Raw genomic sequence first — 18,697 nt, 5'->3', positions numbered from 1 at the left:
CCTGCCGGCTAGGGTGGCGCTAGAGAGCAAGAACATTTTTTGTGAGATTTTTGTGGATAGTGGAGCAGCTGTCAATCTCATTGATAATCAATTTGCAATAACTCATGGTTTCCAGGTGCGCACTTTGGGAAAGGATATTCCTGTTTTTGCTATTGATTCCGCTCCACTTTCTCAGAAATCATTAAAGGGCATAGTTCACAATATCCGTTTAATTGTGAGTGATGCTCATGTTGAGGATGTGTCATGTTTCGTCCTTAGCGGTTTGCCTACTCCTCTAGTGTTGGGGCTACCCTGGCTCACTAAACATAACCCCACCATTGATTGGCAAGCGAGGCAAATAAATGGTTGGAGTTACTTTTTCAGAGAGAATTGCCTCACGACATCTGTTTCTGAGGTTGCTACTAAGACTGTACCATCTTTTCTCTCTGAATTTTCGGATGTCTTCTCTGAGAGTGGAGTTCAGGATTTGCCCCCGCACAGGGAGTACGATTGCCCTATTAATCTCATCCCAGGCGCCAAACTGCCTAAATCTCGTTTATACAATCTTTCCCAACCTGAGAGGATCGCTATGCGTGCTTATATCTCTGAGAGTCTGAGAAAAGGACACATACGACCCTCGAAGTCACCTGTTGCCGCTGGTTTTTTCTTTGTTAAGAAAAAAGATGGTTCTTTAAGACCTTGTCTGGATTTCAGGGAGCTGAACAGTATCACTATTCGTGACCCTTATCCGCTTCCTCTGATCCCGGACCTGTTTAACCAGGTTGTTGGGGCTAAAGTCTTTTCCAAATTAGATCTAAGAGGGGCATGCAACCTGGTCAGGGTCAGAGAAGGAGACGAATGGAAGACGGCATTCAATACCCCTGAGGGCCATTTTGAGAATTTGGTTATGCCTTTTGGTTTGATGAATGCCCCAGCCGTTTTTCAGCATTTCGTGAACAGCATTTTTTATCATTTGATGGGAAAATTTGGATCAGTGTATTTGGATGACATTTTGATTTTTTTCTCCCGATTTCAAAACTCATAAGGAACATTTACGTCAGGTCTTGCTCATCCTGCGGGAGAATAAATTATATGCGAAACTGGAAAAATGTGTGTTTGCGGTTCCAGAAATTCAATTTCTGGGGTTTCTTCTGTCCGCTTCTGGTTTTCGCATGGACCCCGAGAAGGTCCGCGCTGTGCTTGAGTGGGAGCTTCCTGAGAATCAGAAGGCGCTGATGCATTTTTTGGGCTTTGCCAATTATTACAGGAAGTTTATTTTGAATTATTCCTCTATTGTTAAACCACTCACTGATATGACCAGAAAGGGGGTAGATTTTTCTTCTTGGTCAGTAGAGGCGCGTAAGGCTTTTTCTAATATCAAGGAGAGTTTTGCTTCCGCTCCAATCTTGGTACAACCTGATATTTCTTTACCCTTCATAGTTGAGGTTGATGCTTCTGAGGTGGGTGTGGGGGCGGTCTTGTCTCAGGGTTCCTCTCCTGCCAAATGGCCACCGTGTACCTTTTTCTCGAAAAAACTCTCCTCCGCAGAGAGAAATTACGATGTGGGAGATAGGGAATTGTTGGCCATCAAGTTGGCTTTTGAGGAATGGCGCCATTGGCTAGAGGGAGCCAGACACCCTATTACTGTATTTACTGACCATAAAAATCTGGCCTACTTGGAGTCAGCCAAGCGTCTGAACCCGAGACAGGCCAGATGGTCTTTGTTCTTTTCTAGGTTTAATTTTGTTGTCACGTTCCGCCCTGGAGTTAAGAATGTGAAGGCAGATGCCCTGTCACGTTGTTTTCCGGGAGGCGGGAATTTTGAAGACCCGGGTCCCATTTTGGCTGAAGGTGTGGTGGTCTCTGCTCTTTTTTCTGAATTGGAGGCAGAGGTGCAGGCAGCCCAGTCAGAGGCTCCTGATCTTTGTCCTCCTGGGAGGTTGTTTGTGCCTATCGCTTTAAGACACAAGATTTTTAAGGAACACCACGATACGGTCCTTGCTGGGCACCCGGGGGCAAGAGCCACACTGGATCTCATCGCTCTGAGATTCTGGTGGCCTGCGCTTCGTAAGTCGGTTGAGGGTTTTGTGGCAGCCTGCGAGACTTGCGCTCGTGCCAAAGTCCCTCATTCACGGCCATCAGGTCCTCTCCTTCCCTTACCCATTCCTTCCCGTCCTTGGACACATCTGTCCATGGACTTCATAACGGACCTGCCTCGTTCCTCAGGGAAGACTGTGATTCTGGTGGTGGTGGACCGTTTTAGCAAAATGGTGCATTTCATCCCTTTTCCTGGTTTGCCCAATGCTAAGACGCTGGCGCAGGCATTTATTGATCACATTGTCAAATTGCACGGTATTCCTTCAGACATAGTCTCTGATAGGGGCACGCAGTTTGTTTCCAGATTCTGGAAGGCTTTCTGTTCTCGCTTGGGGGTTCGGTTGTCATTCTCTTCTGCTTTCCACCCGCAGTCGAATGGCCAGACAGAGCGCGTCAATCAGAATCTGGAGACATATCTGCGCTGTTTTGTGGCAGAGAATCAAGAGGATTGGTGTTCTTTTTTGTCCCTTGCTGAGTCACCATTTTTTGGTGCATATGGGTTTCATCCGCAGTTTGGGACTTTCTCGGGAGAGGGGTCTTCTGGTTTACCTGATGAGGTCAGATTCTCCTCGTCTTTGTCATCTATTTGGCAAAAGATTCAGGATAATCTAAAGAGCATGAGTGAGAGATATAAGCGTGTGGCAGATAAGAGACGTGTGCTTGGTCCGGCCTGAATGTTGGTGATCTGGTGTGGTTGTCTACCAAGAATATCAAATTGAAGGTTCCCTCCTGGAAGTTGGGTCCTAGGTTTATTGGGCCTTACAAAATCCTGTCTGTCATCAATCCTGTTGCCTACCGTCTTGATCTTCCTCAGACTTGGAAGATCCATAATGTTTTTCATAAGTCCTTATTGAAACCTTATGTTCAACCCATTGTACCCTCGCCTTTGCCTCCTCCTCCGATTATCGTTGATGGGAATCTTGAATTTCAGGTCTCTAGGATTGTGGATTCTCGGCTTGTCCGCGGTTCTCTCCAGTACCTTGAGAAGGTCCAGGATGTGCTGCGCTGCTGGTGTATGCCGCACCATAAAAAAGATCAGCGCTAGCACCACTCTGCTGCAAATGAGTCTCATCACGTGGGGTATGCAAAACACTGACATGGGGTCGGGTACACCTGACCATAGCAGGGACCTCAACCTCGTCATCTTCACTAGCGGTTAGAGTGCCACTGCTGTCTACAGGTTCATATTCTGAACCACTGGATTCAGCGGGTGAGGCATCCCCATCGCTTTCATCCATCAGGGCCAGAATCCTGTAGGCCTCTTCAGCGGAATACCCCTTTTTTGACATTTTGGGCTAACTAAATTTAGGGGGTATTCCTCTGAGACTACCCAGGAAAAAGAGCACACCTGCCTAGTAAGTGCTTGCGAAGTAAAGCTGCGATCGCTAATAAAGATCCGGAAAGCTCAAAAGTGATCTTTATAGCGCCGCAGCGATTTTACGGTGTTTTTGCAGTGATCAGGAAAAAAAAATTCTGTCACTGCGGTGGGGCGGACTGAACGCAAGTGTAGGCGTTTTTTGTAGAGCCTAAAGTGACCCTAATGTACTGATATAGATCTGATTGCGATCAGTCTTGATCACTTACAGATACTATATAGTACTAGTGCTGATTAGCGACGACTCTAATTAGCGACTAATCAGTGACTGCAGTGCGGTGGGCTGGGCGCTAACTACCTAACAAGTAGCTAAGTAACTGGCGGTGATAAGGGACCCTCACAGGGGGGTGATCAATGACAGGGTGGTGATCAGGGAGTCTATATGGGGTGATCAGGGGTTAATAAGCGACGGGGGGGGGGGTGTAATGTGTGTGCGGTGTTTGGTGCTACTTACAGAGCTGCCTGTGTCCTCTGGTGGTCGATCCAAGCAAAAGGGACCACCAGAGGAGCAGGTAGCAGGTATATCAGACGCTATTTACAAAATAGTGTCTGATATACCTATTTGATTGGTCATTTTAAAAATCTACAGCCTGCCAGCCAATGATCAGTGCTGGCAGGCTGTAGTTCAACTTGTGAACTGCGCAATCCTGTGAACACGCGCTCCTGTGAGCGCGCGTTCACAGGAAATCTCAGGTCTCACGAGATGACGCCAATAGGCGTCACTGAGACCTGAGAGCGCTGCCGTCTGGACGCCGCTTGGCGTTACCGTGACGGCAAGCGGTTAAAGGGGTTGTCCGAGTTATATTTTTGTTCTTTCTATGTTTCTAATTAGGCAAATGTAACAGCTTTCCAATTAACTTACTTTATCTCCAGTTGTTGGTTTCTCAGATTTTACTGAGGGTCACATGACCTGTGATGTTCGCTTCTCTCCCTGCTCTGATAATGTTGGTGCACAAGTCTGAGAGATCTGTATAGGAGTGGTCACTGTGCTGGCCACGCCCCCCTGCACTGCTGCTGTTTATTGCTCTCTCCCAGGATTCTTAACCCCTTCAGCTGCACAGACTCAGGACTAAAGTGTTTGCGTTGTAGCTGCAGGCAGTGAAGAGACAAATGCTGGGCACAGGAGCTGAAAGAGAAGAGCATTGCAAGTAGGGGGAAGATCCTGTGTGTATCAACAGTGTCATTGTACAGCTGGGACTTGTAGTCATACACATACAACATGCTGCTGAGTCTCCCAGCAGGCAGACATGTCACTCAGGGCAGCACTTGTATTCACTTCCTTTGCAGAGCAGGGGGAGGGGCAGAGATTGTTGTTTTTGCAAGTAAACAAAGGGCCAGAAAAGAACCATGGAAATAGATATTTTTTTTTTGCCAAAAACTTGCTTAGCTTAGTTATATATTGCTGACCATTAGATTTACAGTGCTATATTATTATTTTTTTTCCATAACTTGGACAACCCCTTTTAAGGTGAAAAATTTCAGGGTCCTGAAGGGGTTAAATACTGTTTCACCTGCAGCATTAAAGGGAACCTGTCACCGGGATTTTGGGTATAGATCTGAGGACATGGGTTGCTAGATGGCCACTAGCACATCCGCACTCCGCAATACCCAGTCCTCATAGCTCTGTGTGCTTTTGTTGTGTGAAAAAAAAAACGATTTGATACATATGCAAATTAACCTGAGATGAGTCCTGTCCCTGACTCATCTCAGGTACAGTGATCAGATGGCCAAGAGAGGAGAGAAGGCGCTCATAGGTGAGGGTAAACAGATAGATGTCCCTTCCCCCTAACCAAGATGAGTGAATTTACTCACCTGGTTTGGTTTGCACTGATTGTGGTGCAACCTTGGTGGAGGGAAGTTTGAAGAGTTGAGGTTGTCTGGGTTGGTGCTGCCGGATGGTGTCCGAAGTAACCCTGCGCGGGGGCCAGACCGCCACTTGGGTGGGTATTGGGATATAAAAAAGTCTCGTCTGCACTGGATACGTGCGGCGAGCCAATGGACTTAAGGCGCAAATCACAACCCGAGCTTGGATACGAGAATTTTTTTATTTTGAAAAGACAACGCGTTTCGGGGTACTCAGGACCCCTTTATCAAGTCTAAAAAAACATATATGGTTGTTACAGCGGTCTGTAGTGAATCAAAGGTGTAAATAATGTAAAAGTATAAATATACAAAAATTCATATTAATAATTGAACAGTAGCTGAAACTGTGTGTGTACATACGTGCGTACAAGCACACATACACGCGTTTATATCTGTATATATAGAAAATTGTTTAGATGCGTGGATGGATCAATGGATGAAGATGAAAACATAAACACAAGCATAAACGTAATATGTATCCATAAGTAATAGATTGGTTCAGTGTTTTGGCTGAATGATTGTTTACACAAGTGATAAATTAGAGGATAAAAAAGAAATATAGAAAATAGATAAAAAATGGCTAAAGGATATGGGTAAAATGGGTTATATATCTAAAAAATAATAAAAAGCTGACACAGACCCTGTTTGGGGTATAAATAGCTATATGGGACTGTTTCCTGGTTGTGTACGGGTCTATATGTACGCAAGAACAGATAGGTAAAGGTACATGGTTTAGAGTGTAGATGAAGGGAGTCCCTTGAAAGGGGGAGAATGATAATATTTTCTCTTTTTTCTAAAGGAACAATTATTTGAGAGTTTCAACTCAAAGTAAAATGCTATCGTCTGGATAGGGTTGCTAGACTTTGCTGTTCTTCTTGTTTGAAACTGGAAGTTGTACTGTACATGAGTGTTTAGTAGTGAGACGGAATGCCTGCAGTACCTGTATCCTTGGCAACGTGAGTCCGCTGGTGCCCTCTCCTGGAGGTCCCTTTCAGAAGGAATGCTAGTCAGCGTTAATGTGGTCAATGAACGAAGGTGGTGGGGATAATATGGAAATAAAATTAAAATGAATATAAAATTAAAATGTAAATAATGTTTGGTGAGGTTTGGTGGGTCAAATGAATTGAACTTTTTTTGGGGAGTATATTTCATTTTGTGTTGGGGTTTTATTGTTGTTTGCTTGTTGACTGGTGTGTAAGGAGCTGTGTGTCTGTGGTTGTGAGCAATCAGTTGAAAGTATATAGCATATGCATGTGTATACACACACACGCCCATAATTACATGCATATACATATATATATATATATATATATATATATATACATACACACATATATATATATATATATATATATATATATATATACACACATACACAATCCCAACAGCACACAACATGAACATGTATTGTTGGCTTCTTGCCACGTCATATAGTTATCTGCTTCTATACCTTGTGGTCAGCATTGGTGTAGAAGTTTGATATATAGTGATGGAAGGTATAGGTAACCTGATAATGGGGCGTCTGGATGCTGTTTGTGGCCAGTGTTCTGGTGTTGTAGTGGCTGCTGGTATAGGAGGAGGATCGGTGCTTACCTGATGGGGATTGCTGGAGAGTGTCCTGCTGTTGCGGCGCTGTTGTGCTTGCTGCACGTGTAGTGTGCAGTGTGAGGGAGCGCGCGCTTTCCGGAGTTATGAGGCGGGGCTGGTGGGCGGGGGCGTGGCAGGGGTGTGTCTGTGAGGGGGGTGGTCATAGGTGCCGGAGGCTGGGGAGCCCGGCTGATGTAGATGATGTGTGTTTCGCTAATGCTGCGGCTAGTGTGCAGGGAGGGCGGTGTCACAGGAGTAGTTGATGATGCGATAAGAAGAGTGTATTTTTGGCTGGATGTACTGATGTTGGGGCTGTGTGATGGTGGTGACCGGAATTGGGCAGATGCCTGGGGCTGGTGGGATGTGAAGGTGATGGGAGGGGTGTGTGTTGTGAACTGATTTGATGGGTATTCTTATGAGGAGTCACAGAAGGTGGGGATGGGAAACGATGGGAATGGTAGTATGTCAGTAAATAGAGGTGTAATGTAAAAAAGAAGAAATTAACATACAATAAAAAAAAAAAAATATATATATATATAAATATAATAAAAAATTATAAATAAATAAATGTAGAAATAAAATTATATAAAATTTGAAATAATAGTAAACATAAAAATGATAATGGAGAATGATAGAGAAAATCTTAAATGAGGGTAAGTGATGAGGCGTGATAGGTTGATTGGTTCGGGTGGGTAGAGCTGTAAGGGTCGTATATGCACGGGATGGTGATATTAGAAGCACTGGTTTTCTATGCTTTCATTGAGTCCGTTGGGTTCAAGCGTGTTGAGCTTGAAGATCCAGAACATCTCGCGTCTTTGGAGGGTTCTGTATCTGTCCGGGCGATTGGCCTCAATATGTTCCAATGGAGTGATGGACAATTTTGAGGGATCCTGGTTATGGGTGGCTAGGTAATGTCTAGAGACGCTGTGTTTTAGATATCCTTTGGTGATGTTTGACCGATGTTTATTAGTGCGTTCTCTTAAGGTCTGGATGGTCCGGCCGACATACTGCAGGCCACATTCGCATTCCAGGAGGTATATCACGTATGAAGTGGAACAGTTTATGAAACTTTTGATATGGAATTCCTCCCCGGTATGGTTGCTTCTGAAAGTTTGGATTTTGTTTGAAATGTTGCTGCAGCATTTACACTTGACTTGAAGCTGCCCACGGGATCAGGGCACCAGCTGATTCTGCTGGTGGGGGTTGGTTTCTTCTTTTTTAGTTTACTTGGGGCTAGAATGTTTTTTAGGGATTTCGCTTTTCTGAACGTGATTTTTGGTTTTTGCGGTATTTTTGGTTTGAGGTACGGATCGTTGGTTAGAATGTTATATTTATATATATATTTTTTTTTTTTTTTTTTTTTTATTATTGTATGTTCATTTCTTCTTTTTTACATTACACCTCTATTTACTGACATACTACCATTCCCATCGTTTCCCATCCCCACCTTCTGTGACTCCTCATAAGAATACCCATCAAATCAGTTCACAACACACACCCCTCCCATCACCTTCACATCCCACCAGCCCCAGGCATCTGCCCAATTCCGGTCACCACCATCACACAGCCCCAACATCAGTACATCCAGCCAAAAATACACTCTTCTTATCGCAGCATCAACTACTCCTGTGACACCGCCCTCCCTGCACACTAGCCGCAGCATTAGCGAAACACACATCATCTACATCAGCCGGGCTCCCCAGCCTCCGGCACCTATGACCACCCCCCTCACAGACACACCCCTGCCACGCCCCCGCCCACCAGCCCCGCCTCATAACTCCGGAAAGCGCGCGCTCCCTCACACTGCACACTACACATGCAGCAAGCACAACAGCGCTGCAACAGCAGGACACTCTCCAGCAATCCCCATCAGGTAAGCACCGATCCTCCTCCTATGCCAGCAGCCACTACAACACCAGAACACTGGCCACAAACAGCATCCAGACGCCCCATTATCAGGTTACCTATACCTTCCATCACTATATATCAAACTTCTACACCAATGCTGACCAGAAGGTATAGAAGCAGATACATGTTCATGTTGTGTGCTGTTGGGATTGTGTATGTGTATGTGTGTATATATATATATATTGTATATATATATATTGTAGGAGAGTCCCCGGAATAATAATGGATGGACGATACGTGCCACCAGAGGTCCTGGCCTCGGTGGAGTAAGAACCGGATCATTGCGGTTACAGCGGCGAATGCTGCTGGCGCAGCGTGTCCGGGCCGGTTCTTACTGGGAACAGGTAAAGAGTGGGGGGGTGCCTGTTCCCCACGGCCAGCCCAGGTTTTTGGTGGAGCTGGGCCTTTAAGAACCCAGCCTGCTGATGATGGGGGTGGGGTGTGTCTTGCTGTGCTGGAGATTTCCACAGACAGAGTCAGTGCTGGTGAAGGAGAGTCTGGGCGCAGCACACATTGAAGGATAGCCTGGGACCTGTGGTGCTACGAGCCGAAGGGGCTCTGGCCTGAGGGAGACAAAGGCAGGTAGCTTACAAGCCTGCAGAACTGCTGTGGTCTGTCCAAACCAAGGTGACTCAAACCTGCTGTTTATTTTCTATGGAAGGACTTTTGTTTTATGCACTATGTGAATATGCCCCTGTGTGGTCTGCACATTGCCTGTTATGCCGTTGGTGTGAATAAAGTCACGGTGTATCACAAAGACTGTCTGTGATTGCCTCAATACTGCCGCCGCTACCGTAGCCTACCACGAGCACATCCCCACAATATATATATATGTATATGTGTGTATGTATATATATATATATATATATATGTATATGCATGTAATTATGGGCGTGTGTGTGTATACACATGCATATGCTATATACTTTCAACTGATTGCTCACAACCACAGACACACAGCTCCTTACACACCAGTCAACAAGCAAACAACAATAAAACCCCAACACAAAATGAAATATACTCCCCAAAAAAAGTTCAATTCATTTGACCCACCAAACCTCACCAAACATTATTTACATTTTAATTTTATATTCATTTTAATTTTATTTCCATATTATCCCCACCACCTTCGTTCATTGACCACATTAACGCTGACTAGCATTCCTTCTGAAAGGGACCTCCAGGAGAGGGCACCAGCGGACTCACGTTGCCAAGGATACAGGTACTGCAGGCATTCCGTCTCACTACTAAACACTCATGTACAGTACAACTTCCAGTTTCAAACAAGAAGAACAGCAAAGTCTAGCAACCCTATCCAGACGATAGCATTTTACTTTGAGTTGAAACTCTCAAATAATTGTTCCTTTAGAAAAAAGAGAAAATATTATCATTCTCCCCCTTTCAAGGGACTCCCTTCATCTACACTCTAAACCATGTACCTTTACCTATCTGTTCTTGCGTACATATAGACCCGTACACAACCAGGAAACAGTCCCATATAGCTATATATACCCCAAACAGGGTCTGTGTCAGCTTTTTATTTTATTATTTTTTAGATATATAACCCATTTTACCCATATCCTTTAGCCATTTTTTATCTATTTTCTATATTTCTTTTTTATCCTCTATTTTATCACTTGTGTAAACAATCATTCAGCCAAAACACTGAACCAATCTATTACTTATGGATACATATTACATTTATGCTTGTGTTTATGTTTATGTTTTCATCTTCATCCATTGATCCATCCACGCATCTAAACAATTTTCTATATATACAGATATAAATGCGTGTATGTGTGCTTGTACGCACGTATGTACACACACAGTTTCAGCTACTGTTCAAATATTAATATGAATTTTTGTATATTTATACTTTTACATTATTTACACCTTTGATTCACTACAGACCGCTGTAACAACCATATATGTTTTTTTAGACTTGATAAAGGGGTCCTGAGTACCCCGAAACGCGTCGTCTTTTCAAAATAAAAAAATTCTCGTATCCAAGCTCGGGTTGTGATTTGCGCCTTAAGTCCATTTGCTCGCCGCACGTATCCAGTGCAGACGAGACTTTTTTATATTTCATCTCAGGTACAGGACTCCAATCAGGTTAATTTGCATATGTATCAAATCAGTTTCTTTACACAATAAAAGCACACAGAGCTATGGGGACTGGGTATTGCGGATGTGCTAGCGGCCATCTAACAACCCATGTCCTCAGCTCTATACACAAAATCCCAGTGACAGGTTCCCTTTAAATAAAAACATTTACTTTGCATACTTCATTTAAAACTGGCCTATATACACTGTACATCATAGGCGAGGCTCAGTGAAGCCACTCTCGGTGTTAGAAAGATGGGGAGGGTAACTACCCCAATCTTTAATTTGCATCGATATATAAAGTGTATTGAAGCTTTTTAACCTGATGATGGGGACCTACACTTTCCCAAAATGCATTGTTTTATCCACTTCACCTGCTGAGCAATACCTAATAAAGAAGACGTTTTTTTTCATAACACTATCTGTCCTGTCCGGTGTTTCTGCACCTCAAACTGCGATCCACTCTATCTAATAGGACCTTATGACCTGGACTTGATTACCAGACAACATCTACTAGCATCTGGTACTATGGTGATTGTATTCTTTTTTGTATCATTGACTTAATAAAGTGACCAGGAGGTTCCTGACACGGGATCGTCCCTACCGGGGTGGCTGTTCTGTTCTTAGGTAGGGACCCAATAGGAATAAGGATACATATTTCCTCCTCTTATACACAGTACTGAATTCCCTCTGGGTTATAGGAGGTGATACTATGTTACTTTTTTAGAATTTATATAAAAGTTACGTTCTAGTGGTGTTGGTCTGTGATACTTAGCTTTTTTCTCCACTATATGTTTATCTGACCATCTGATGGTGGACTAGTCAAAACTGCATTAGAGTCAGTGATAGAAAACAGAGGGTAGTTATTAATGGTATGTTACATATATATACCCTGCACATGTAGAGGCACTTATATTCTTTTTACATTTAGTACTAGACTACTGATTGCCTACTCTTGACATGTGCATGTTTTATTTTGTATTAAAATTAAACTTTTATTATTCACTTTTTATATAAATATTTGATGCTAATTCCTATCTAACCTACTACTTTAAAACTATCTACTGAGACTCCTTGTGTGCTGTGCTTGCTTTCTTTCTGTAGCTATTATTCTGGTAACGGAATATTTTTCCATTAGATCCTCCTTTTTGCATGACGTACCTATTCTCGCGATCTAATCTCAGGTCCCGCGCATGTCACTGCACTTAGAAATTTTTCCAGGTTCCTATCGATAGTTTCTCCAAATTGTAACTGTCGACTAATCTTACATTTCAGTATTGACTTAAGTGCTTACGGTCCTAGTAACATAGTACATAAGGCCGAAAAAAGACATTTGTCCATCCAGTTCGGCCTGTTATCCTGCAAGTTGATCCAGAGGAAGGCAAAAAAAAAAACCTGTGAGGTAGAAGCCAATTTTCTCCACTTTAGGGGAATATAAACTTCCTTCCCGACTCCAATCAGGAAATCAGAATAACTCCCTGGATCAACGACCCCTCTCTAGTAGCTATAGCCTGTAATATTATTAAGCTCCAGAAATACATCCAGGCCCCTCTTGAATTCCTTTATTGTACTCACCATCACCACCTCCTCAGGCAGAGAGTTCCATATTCTCACTGCTCTTACTGTAAAGAATCCTCTTCTATGTTTGTGTACAAACCTTCTTTCCTCCAGACGCAGAGGATGTTCACTCGTCACAGTCACCGTCCTGGGAATAAATAGCTGATGGGATAGATGTCTGTACTGACCCCTGATATATTTATACATATTAATTAGATCTCCCCCTCAGTCGTCTTTTTTCTAAAGTGAATAACCCTAATTTTGATCATCTTTCAGGGTACTGTAGTTGCCCCATTCCAGTTATTACTTTAGATGCCCTCCTCTGGACCTTCTCCAGCTCTGCTATGTCTGCCTTGTTTACAGGAGCCCAGAACTGTACACAGTACTCCATGTGTGGTCTGACTAGCGATTTGTAAAGTGGTAGGACTATGTTCTTATCACGGGCATCTATGCCCCTTTTGATGCAACCCATTATCTTATTGGCCTTGGCAGCAGCTGCCTGACACTGGTTTTTGCTGCTTAGTTTGCTGTTTATTAAAATTCCTAGATCCTTTTCCATGTCAGTGTTACCGAGTGTTTTACCATTTAGTATGTACGGGTGACTTGCATTTTTCCTTCCCATGTGCATAACTTTACATTTATCAGTGTTAAACCTCATCTGCCACTTATCTGCCTAAGCCTCCAATCTATCCAGATCCCTCTGTAGTAGTATACTGTCCTCTTCAGTGTTAATTACTTTGCACAGTTTAGTGTCATCTGCGAAAATTGATACTTTACTATGCAAGCCTTCTACAAGATCATTAATAAATATATTGAAGAGAATAGGGCCCAATACTGACCCCTGAGGTGCCCCACTAGTGACAGTGACCCAATCTGAGTGTGTACCGTTAATAACCACCCTCTGTTTTCTATTACTGAGCCAGTTACTTACCCACATACAGATGTTTTCTCCCAGTCCGAGCATTCTCATTTTATATACTAACCTTTTATGTGGTACAGTGTCAAATGCTTTGGAGAAGTCCAGATATACGACATCCATTGATTCGCCACTGTCGAGTCTAGAACTTACCTCCTCATAGAAACTGATTAAATTAGTCTGACATGACCGATCCCTCACGAAGCCATGCTGATATGGCGTTATTTGCTTATTTCCGTTGATATGCTCTAATATAGCATCTCTCAGAAAACCTTCAAACAGTTTACCCACAACAGATGTTAAACTTACCGGCCTATAGTTTCCAGGCTCTGTTTTTGGCCCCTTCTTTCAGAATTATTATTTATTCAGATAGTTTTATCTTTTTTTCTCTAATATTCAAAGGCTAAATCTCGCGATGAATGCCTTATTCTCGCGCATGTTTTAGCACTTTGCCTGAGAAGTTGCCGGTCTGCTGTTCTGCGCATGTTCTGGTACTTAGATGAATTTTCGACTAATGTTGGTCTCTGCTTTAATTCTTTTGTCCCTCTTCTTTTGCGTATGTTCAGGCACTTAGTTTTTATATCATGTTTTTTTTTTTATATCGCGCCGTTACCAGAATAATAGCTACAGAAAGAAAGCAAGCACAGCACACAAGGAGTCTCAGTAGATAGTTTTAAAGTAGTAGGTTAGATAGGAATTAGCATCAAATATTTATATAAAAAGTGAATAATAAAAGTTACATTTTAATACAAAATAAAACACGCACATGTCAAGAATAGGCAATCAGTAGTCTAGTACTAAATGTAAAAAGAATAGTTATTAACGGTACACACTCAGATTGGGTCACTGTCACTAGTGGGGTACCTCAGGGGTCAGTATTGGGTCCTATTCTCTTTAATATATTTATTAATTATCTTGTAGGAGGCTTGCATAGTAAAATATCAATTTTTGAAGATGACACTAAACTGTGTAAAGTAATTAACACAGAAGAGGACAGTATACTGCTACAGAGGGATCTGGATAGATTGCAGGCTTGGGCAGATAAGTGGCAGATGAGGTTTCACACTGACACATTATTATGCACATGGGAAGGAAAAATACATGTCACCAGTACATGCTAAATGGTAAAACACTGGGTAACACTGACATAGAAAGGAATTTCAGTGGACAGCAAATTTAACTGTAGAAACCAGTGTCAATCAGCTGTAGAAACCGGTGTCAATATTTTGCATCACTCAAATTGTACTGACCCACAAAATATAGTTAGCATTTTACTTATTCTAAAAAAAAAAAAAAAAAAGCAATGCCACAAAACTTATAACGTAATATCTCAGAGGCAGTCTTGCTGTTTTTTTTTTTTCTACCCTCCCCCAGAAAGAGTTAATGAAAGCTTATCAGTTATGAGTGCCCCAAAATGGTGCCAAAAAAACACAACTTAACCAATTCAAACAAATGAGTGAAAATATTAAAAAAATTTATTTTGTGGGACATCTTTATCTACTTTTAGAACTTATGTGAAAATCTGATGTAGTTTTCAAAAATGTGCAGAAAGATAGAACATTCTTATGGGTTCACAAATGATAATGCCAATTTCAGACATTTAGGGGGTAATTTATTAAGACCGGCTGGCGTAGATTTAGACCATTTTCTACGCCTAAATATAGGTGTAGAAAATGATAAATTAGACAGGCCTGCCAACACTCCCCTCTTTTAGACCCTGCGAAAAAGTCGCAGATTAACCTTTGTGCTGCAATATGCGCCAGATATATGCCAAAAATTGGCGTGTATCTGATAATAAATGACCCTCTTGGTCCCTCAGATGCCGTGGTCAGTTGTGACTACTGCATCTGAGGCTGCTTTCCCTGGGAACACTGTGTCCCTGGGGGTGGAAAGGATTTCCCGTGCAAAGATCATGGAAGGTGTTCGTTGTTTCTGTTAGGCCTTGTGCACATGACTGTATTTTTTGTGGATCGGATGCGGACCCATTCATTTCAATGGAGCCACAAAAGATGCAGACAGCACACAATGTGCTGTTGACATTTCCATTCTGAGGTCCTGCAAAAATAAATAAATAGAACATGTCCTATTTTTGACTGTTTAGCAGACATGAATAGGCAGTTCTAACAGAGGGCAGGATGTAGCGATGCGCAAAATGCGGAATGCACACAGCCGGTAACAGTGTTTTGCAGACCGACAAAATTGCTACGGCTGTGTGAATGAGGCCTTAGGCAGGATCTCGCTGAAGAGTTCTAGCCTAATTAGATGTGTAGTTGGCAGGTGGCAGTGCTCAATAGGAAAATAGAAAAAGTCCTTCACAATGCCCCTGAGGGGGCTTAATAAAAGTATAAAAAAAAAAGTTTAATAACGCTCTGAAAAATAATATATATATATATATTGAAATCAACCCCCTTTTTCCATAATGCAAATAGATAAACAATAAAAATAAATATTCATAGGCATCACCTTTTTCTAAAATGCTCGTACTATTAAAATATGAACATACTTATCCCATAATGGAAAAAAAAAAATCAAAATGGCCAATTCCAATTCATCTTCACTTCCCTAAAAAAAAAAATAATAAAAATCATACACAACTCCAAAAAAATATATATATACATTTCCCATTGCAACAACCCAATCTGTTAAGATATCCCATTATTTAACCTGAACAGTGATTGCTGTAAATAAATAAAAAAAATCCCAAATTACAGAATTGTATTTTTTTTTTATTTTTTTTTTCAATCGCCTCATCCCCAAAAAGTCAGAACTCCTCCCCTGCAATGTTCCCCCCCCAACTGAAAGATCAACTGTTCTATAATTTTCCCTTCCAGTATAAACCACAATACATTTCCTATCTAGGGACGTTATTGCCGACCAAAACTGATCTAGTCTACAAATTTAATTTCCCCCCGATGTACAGTAAAATTAGACAAGATTTGAAATCCTGGGCCTCTTTACCGGTTTCATGGGTGGGCAGGATCCATATAATTAAAATGGTGGTACTTCCAAGACTTTTGTACCTATTTAGGACCCTCCCAGTCCCCTCGGCTGACCTAAAATCCCTACAGAGGGACGTCATGAAGTTTATATGGGCTAACAAAAGACCACGCATCTCTAAGTCCACTATGTGTAAACACAAGTCCCAGGGGGGTTTATCTGTCCCAGACATCCTGAAATATTACAGAGCAGCTAGACTGGCCCAACTCTTTCTAACACACTTAGATAAGAAAAAACAGGCACTATGGGTTTCTCTAGAGATGTCTAACATGGCCCCTTATACTTGGACGGCCTTGATATGGATGGCTCCCTCCCTGCCGTCGACCATTCGCACCACATCCCTTCTATCACATTACTCATTGATACTCTGGAGGTCAGTGCGTTTCAAATATAAGCTGCAATCTATACCATCTCCGCTGACCCTGATTTTTGGTAATCCGTTGTTTCGCCCGGGTTTGCATTCCCCGTCCTTCCACTGGTGGATTAGCAAGAATCTTTGCTCTTTACATAAATTCCTTTGTAGGGGGTACCCTAGAATCCAAAGGCGACTTTTTGGGGAAACATTCTCCTCCTGTTGGAGAACATTTTAATGTTAATAGGATTTTCTCCTTCTTGAGGTCATTGGTCGGGTCAACCCAGAAGCTAGACTTTGCCCCTTTTGAGAGAATGCTCACGTTTTCCCTATATAAGCAGGGTCTTCTTTCTAGAATATATGGATTTCTTGATGTTCACCCGGAAGGGGTAAAACTTCCTTATATTTTGGCTTGGGAAAATGACATGGGACTAGAATCCTCTGTTCCCACATGGTTTCAACGTTCACAAACACTTACGAAGGGTTCCTGGCAAGTCACCCTGGCAGAAACCTCTGTAAAAATTCTACATAGGACATACACGGTACCGACCAGGCTACATCTTGTGTACCCTGAGGTCTCCCAGAGATGTTTTAGGGGATGTGATGCGGATGGTACGATGCTACACATTTGGTGGAGCTGCCCTGTGGTGAGGCGTTTCTGGGATCAGATCTGTTCACTGATTGCCACCGCCTTAGGTTGTAGATATTCGGCTACGATCCCTCATTGTTTATTAGGTGACAAGCCCTCAGGGTTGTCCATGCCCAATTTCAAATTGTCGCAATTTATCTTGCTATCTGCAAGAATCCACATCGCTTTCAAATGGCGCTCACCCTCACTCAGCAGACAAGCGGTTGTAGATAGGGTTAACAAATTGCTCCTTTGTGAAAGATTCGCAGCAATCAGGTCAGATACGGTCACTATCTTTGAGAAGGTTTGGGAACCTTGGATGTCCTCTACTTTCTCTGTGGACCTCAGATACACCTTCACGCTATAACGCGATGCTTACAAGATTGTACAGACACTCATTGTACTTGTCTGTCTTTGATAATGATTGATCCGAATTGTTTTTATTGTTAGATTTTCTCTGACAAAACATTCTGCTACTAATCTCTAATGCAGTATTGATTTGTAATGTATTTCCTTACTGTAATCTCTCTTGCTTGAATCACAAAACTTTAAATAAATGATTTTTTGGAACTAAAAAGTGAATAAAAAAAATAAATACATTTTCCATGTGTCCCAAAATGGTATCAATAAAAAGTATAGATCACCCTTCAAAAAAATGAGCCGCCTCCCATACACAGCTCCATAGTTTTTCAAAAGTTTTTTTTTTCCAGAATTAAGGCTACTTTCACACTGCCGTTTCTGGATCCGCTTGTGAGATCCCTTTCAAGGCTCTCACAAGCGGCCCAAAACTGATCAGTTTAGCCCCAATTTATTCTGAATAGATAAGGATACGTTCAGAATGCATCAGTTTGGCTCCGTTCAGTCTCCATTCCGCTCTGGAGGCGGACACCAGAACGGTAAGTCTAAGCCAAACGGATCCATCCAAAAGTTGAAAATTGACTTGTCCCGAAAGGTTTAACCTAATTGCTTATTAGAAGCTGGCCACTGTCCTCTGAGCGATGTCCTTCCTTTTAGCATCCCTCCCTTGAATCCCTTTTACATTTACTAAACATTCATCCTCTCTGTGTAGGAAAGAGAAATCGCTGCTACAATAGTTCATCCTCGTATAGATTCATTGTTTGCTGATAGCACATCCATGCCAGCAAATGGTGATTTTATGTGCCACGTAAAAGATGCGCTCGCTCATCAAGTAATCAATGAAACCATTTTCACAGGCAAATGGGAAAGACCATTTGTACAAACGCTCATTCGCTATAATTCACCTGATCCTTAGCCCATGTAAAAGGACCTTTAATAATTTATTTGTCTCCCATTTTTGCTTCACTCACCTGACAC

At 42.3% G+C, this 18,697-nt stretch overlaps 1 protein-coding gene across 3 annotated transcripts in view; it reads left to right on the top strand.

Annotated features, from left to right (window-relative positions):
• The window catches only part of LOC122920677 (FGF1 intracellular binding protein), a 138,906-nt gene that overhangs the window by 111,645 nt on the left and 8,564 nt on the right, over positions 1-18,697 (top strand). The window contains exon 11 of one of the 3 annotated variants that reach the window (XM_044270368.1): positions 7,886-8,093. The exons of the other annotated variants lie outside the window; for them this stretch is intronic. Coding sequence (XP_044126303.1) covers positions 7,886-7,950 — 65 coding nt within the window. The 3' untranslated portion in view covers positions 7,951-8,093. Of the gene's footprint in view, positions 1-7,885; positions 8,094-18,697 lie in introns of those variants that run through there. 3 annotated transcript variants of the gene reach the window in all.

This window comes from Bufo gargarizans, chromosome 10, assembly GCF_014858855.1.
Source record: "Bufo gargarizans isolate SCDJY-AF-19 chromosome 10, ASM1485885v1, whole genome shotgun sequence".
Lineage (NCBI taxonomy): Eukaryota > Metazoa > Chordata > Amphibia > Anura > Bufonidae > Bufo > Bufo gargarizans.
The sequence above is the reverse complement of the archived record's forward strand: the minus strand, read 5'-3'. Positions and strand labels throughout refer to the sequence as shown.